General features: G+C 39.4%; 1 protein-coding gene across 2 annotated transcripts in view; it reads left to right on the top strand.

The window, feature by feature from the left end:
* Positions 1–5,365, top strand: part of ATP8A2 (ATPase phospholipid transporting 8A2) — a 638,305-nt gene that overhangs the window by 52,261 nt on the left and 580,679 nt on the right. For both annotated transcript variants that reach the window (XM_019525447.1, XM_019525446.1), the window contains exons 4-5: positions 913–1,011; positions 4,360–4,405. In XM_019525447.1, coding sequence (XP_019380992.1) covers positions 913–1,011; positions 4,360–4,405 — 145 coding nt within the window. The remainder of the gene's footprint in view (positions 1–912; positions 1,012–4,359; positions 4,406–5,365) is intronic.

The following is a 5,365-nucleotide window of genomic DNA, read 5'->3' as shown; positions in this document are numbered from 1 at the left end:
CTCAGGTCCCTTCCGAGCCTAGAAACTATGAAACTATGATAAGTGGCAGTGGGGGCTAGAAGCTGGAAGGTGGTGGGCTACATAGTCTTCCCCATGCTTCCCCTTTCCCCCAAGCTGCATACCATGGGTCTCCTCTATGCACCCCCACCCCCACCATGGGATCTGCCTCATGTTCCCCACTGTGTCCCCCCTTCCCTACTAGACAAGGTATCTTGGCCCAGGGCAAGCGGCTTAGCTGTGGCTTGTCACTGGGCTTGGAGCCAGAGCCACAGTAGCCACCTGTCCCAGCCTGCTACTCAAATCTGAGGCATGTCATGCGCCCCCCACCCCCCTTTCGATTGGCAAACCTTGTCTCGGATTCAAGTAAATATGGTAATACAGTAATTCTGGAAACTTCTAAAATGACCTATACTTGCTTTTCTCATGAAACTGAGTTCAGATAACTAAACCTTCCGTAACTAGAAGCAAATGCTACATGAACAACTGAGGAGATGCAAACCTTTATTTCTCCTGTTTTATGAAACTTTCATTGTTGGTCCTGCAGTGTCATGCCTTAAATCTCTTATTGAGATGGGACTGATTATGGTTCAAGCAACACCTTTTGACTAGCACAGTTTTATGGGAAACTTCCATAGGGTGCATGGGATGGAGGGAAAACAGAAACTTTTCATGTAGCTGTCCTTTTTTTTTAAAGCAATAGCTGTCTGAACATGAGTGGGACGGGGGTTGTATATCAGAATGGTTACTTTCATATATGAGTTACTACATGACATGTAGGTAATGAGGTTAATGTTTCATCCTTGATGATTATGGTTTTAGTCCCACAACTCATTTAATAGCCTTAAAATTTTTAACTCAAACTCATTCTAACTGTAAATAATCAGCATAAAATAGTTTGACTTTTTTTTACAGCAAATTCCAGATGTGTCTCCAACAGGAAGATATACCACCTTGGTGCCATTGCTATTTATTCTAACAGTTGCTGGCATCAAGGAGATTATAGAAGACTATGTGAGTACAATTTACTACTTTTGGGAAATGGTTGACTTCAGACAACAATGTTTGTAAGGATCTCAGAAAAATGCATTTGCTAAACCTATAATCAGCTGTTACTTTGCCTTTCCTCACATAAATAATCCATTATTTTGAGAGGAGTTTAACTGAGTTAGTAGACCAGTATCTGAGGTCCTAGCATTACTTGTTACTTTATTTTGCTTCTGCATATAGCATTTCAGGTGTTTTTTGAATAATTGAATGCATCTGGACTTGTGTTGTAAGTATACAGTAGGAATTGGGATACTTGCTTCTTACTAAAGGCAAGCTGTGAACTGGGCAATGAGAAAACTGAAATACATTTTATATAAGAATATCTGAAAAAGCATTAAAAATGTGCAATCATTTGATTGCAAGTTCTTTTTTTTATAGCTAGTCAATATTATTTACAGATCACAGAGGCTCGGAGTCAGATGTAGGTGAATTTATTTGTCAGGTGAGGATCTGCCCTATAATACAGTCATTCAGATGCTTCTATTGGAGGGTTCCTGAATTTTAAGTTTGTTTTATGCAGTATATTTAAAAAGAGATTTTTCTACGTTTTAAAATGGAGACGTTAAGACATTTGTCACATTCGCTAAAGCACAACTCTCTTCAGTTCTTCCATGTGTGTAAAATTCTTTCAGATAAAGGTCCAACTTTTCAAAATAGCTTCATCATTCTCACCAATTTTGCATTTTCAGTTTTTTGCAATGTTGTGTTTTTTTCAAACCCAAAAGCTCCTTTTTCATCCTACACCAGTTGAAGAACTTCCCTACCGTAATGATCTGGTTTGTGCATTTACATTTAACAGTTTCAGCATAAAAAGTCATTCCTTACAAAATATCATTGTGAAAAGATCAGTGTACAATATTATTTGCAAAATTGGACTTGGAAAATGCTCTGAGTAAAAACAACATTGCTTGCCCATAAGCAGTTAATGTAAGGATGTGGTAATAAGGGAAGTTGTATGTACTTTTAAAGTAATCATAAGTGACAGATTTTTAACAATTTGAGCAAACTTAAGATATCTAAAAACTCATCTATTTATAAACAATGAGATAGATACTTGGGGGGGTTGGTGAAAATCAGAATTAAGAGAAAGCAGTTAGACAGTGCTAATTTGAATTTTAATTAAATAACTGGATGTTTAGCATTGGTATCTTTGAAGGATGACATAGAGAAAGTCTGAAGAGGTTGAAGAAGGCTTTTGATGTGTTTATGGAGAGGAGTAGGTAGGAAGGCTTCCAAAGTTGTCTTGTAGGTAAAATTCATATTATTCTGGAAAATAGCATTTTGATTAATAAGAAGTAGACCCTCTTGCTTTCAGATTTTTCTGTAAGTAGTACTATAGTACAACTTTTGCCTTTGAAATAAAGGAGAACTCAGTAGCCAGTCTTTCCTGTCAGTTATACTGGGATGCAATACAACAGATGATATAGGCTGCTAAAATGAATTCACATTTCTATAAAAGCTGTACATCCAGTTTTGGCGCTCATACAGGCGGTCCCACTGCATTAAAAACTGTCAAGCTATAAGTTGGTAAAGTTAAAGTATTCTAGCTGTGATACTCCAGAAAATGTGAATGCCCCAAAACTTGTCTACCATCTCTCCTAACTGTGCATGTGTCCAGTAAGATATCACCAAAAGAACCCCCTTACTTCTAAGCTATATATGCTTTTAATATGCACAGTTACATAAAAGACCACTCTTTTATTTGATCTCTGCGCCCCACACCACCTCCACCCCCCTCCCAGCACTTGGGTTCGATAGCACTTTCCCCCCACCCCTTGCTGCTCCAGGTTCTCCTGGCCTGTGTCTGCCTGCCTCTCCACTCCCCTTCCTTGCCAGCTGTTCTGGGGGGGTGTTTAGACTGGGCAGCAGGGGGGGTGTTGCCACTGTGATTTCCGCCCCCCCCCCTTCACCCTCAGGCAGGGAGGTTGTGGGGAAGCCCTGCTGCTTGGACGGCTGGGGCATATTCCTTGCCACCAAACTTCCCCAGCAGTGGTGCAAATTTGGGCTTGTGCAGCCCGGGCCGCCCAGCCAATCACCGCCTGCCCTCTTGGCAGCGCATGCATAGTTTGTTAGAAGCGTTACAGGTGGACAGACTAAGTCTTTTATTATATTAGAATATTTACTGCTGCTGCTGCTTCAGTTGGAGGTCCTATAGTTTACAGTTCTCAGTTAGGAAAAGTTTTCATCCATATTTTGACAAGTGAGGAAAATGGAACAGAAACATTTGGAAATTTTAGTGAAGAGCTTTTCCCTGCCTTCTTTTAAAGTATTCTTTACTTGTATTCTTCATCCTTTTTGTCTAGAAATGCACTATTGTTTGTTATGCTGTTATAACAAAGGCTATAAGGTAATTTAAGATAAAGCCTTTCAGTCAAATTCTTACTAAGTTTGGATTGAGTTCATTTAGAGTAGGGGTGCTCAACCCCCAGTGTGTGGAGCCATGCCATGTCACCTATGGGGATCCCTATGGGTTAGGAATTTCGTAGTGGAGGGAGCAGTGGATACTCTCTGTGGCCAAATCTAGCTCTGCTGCGGCCAGTACTTCGCAGGAGGATCAGGGCCAGGCTCACCCCTCATCTATGTGGATTGGGATGGGCTGCTCCCTACCCTGTGCCCCTCCCCATCTGGATTGGGGTTTGGCTGCATACCTGCTGTGTTCGGAACAGGCCTCTTCCAGACCAGCCCAATGTGTCATATTGAGCCCTCTGGCCAAATGCAGCCCACAGACATCTGCCACTGGGTGAAAAGGTTGGGTACCACTGGTTTAGAGGGTGATATTAATATAAAGGAAAAGGAAGTGATTCCAGGAGTGGGGGAGCAGTTTCCTGGGAGAGATGGGTAACATTTCAGAACAATGTGTGGTTATTGGTCAAAAGATCTTTCAGCTGACAGTCTTTGAATTACTTGCTATATCAGGTTTTTTGTTTCTTTCTTTTTGCATACTGCAGTTTTAGCACCATAATGTTAATGCCTTCCAGGTTTTATCATGTATGTTTATTTAGTTTTTTTATAACATTTTTGGAGGCAAAACATTTAACATTATTATTAGCTGCTGTTGAGGAAAGTATAAAGAGCATATTTTCAGCACAGTGAATACCTCCTTTTTAATTTAGATATAAATAAGGCAATATCTGAGTAGTGTTTGCTGAGTATAAAGATGTGTAAAGCCATATAGATAGTCTAACTTAATGATGAGAGAGAGCTGCCCCAGCCTTTGTTCCTTCTCTTTGTGGCATGTTCTTTCAACTGTCAGATTATTCATTTGGAATCTTTTTCTGTGTGTAACCAAATGTTTGTTTGGTTTCACCATAGAAACGACACAAGGCAGACAGTACAGTAAACAAGAAGAAAACAATAGGTAAGACCTTTAATTTACTTACATTTTCCTTTAACAAAATATTATGCAAGAAGAATGGCATGATTCAAGCATTTGACAAGAATAATTATTGTAAAACCAATCCTTAATAATTTATTAATGAATGCTAGTCATGTATTTTTTATGATTCCATAAGCAAAAGAGTGGGTCAAAGTAGTAAATTCATGACTATGAACATTAGATGCTGCTCATCTCTAGGATATTGTCTGTTGGTGTAAATGGTAATTAGAGCTTGTTGGGGAAAGAAATGTGTGGGATGTGATGGTGTCTAGATGCAGACACCTACTTCTCTCGAACCCAAAGATACATTTGTATAACCTTAATTGAAAAGCCTCCACAAAGATGCATGCAAAAAGATGATAATTAGTGTAACCATTCTTTATTAATTACTTGGGTTTATTTCTGTTTTTTTCTTTTCAAGTAATAAAATAATCACAATAAATGAGAATTTTTTGCTCATCTTTTAGTTTTAGTTTCCCAATAGTATGGAAGAAATAAGATGCAACTAAAACAGTGAGCGTCGGCTCTCTGAATTGGCAGTGAGACATAAATAGTAGGCCTAATCATAATAATTTTCTACCCCTTCCTCTCAACAGCCCTTCCTAATATGTATTTCGTCTAACGGAAAAATTAAATAAAAAGACTATTTGGAAACTTCCAGAAAACAGAGACTCACAGGATCACCTAAGTTCCAATTCTGTTTGAGAGGCAGAAGTTTGCTGCTTTAAAGATTAGGACCGTACTCCTTGGATAGCATGACTAAATCCAGAATCCACAGAAAAAGCCAAAAGATTTCAGCACATCCATGTGCTGGACAGCTCCTCTGTTGCTTTCCCCACATACAACCTGTGCTGTTTACAACAGTTGTAATGTTGTAGCATGGATGGTCCAGGGCAGCAGTTCCTGAACTCTGACAGATTGTGCGTCACCAATTTAAAATAA

This window comes from Gavialis gangeticus, unplaced genomic scaffold (genome assembly GCF_001723915.1).
Source record: "Gavialis gangeticus isolate Ggan-Ray unplaced genomic scaffold, GavGan_comp1, whole genome shotgun sequence".
Lineage (NCBI taxonomy): Eukaryota > Metazoa > Chordata > Crocodylia > Gavialidae > Gavialis > Gavialis gangeticus.
The sequence above is the reverse complement of the archived record's forward strand: the minus strand, read 5'-3'. Positions and strand labels throughout refer to the sequence as shown.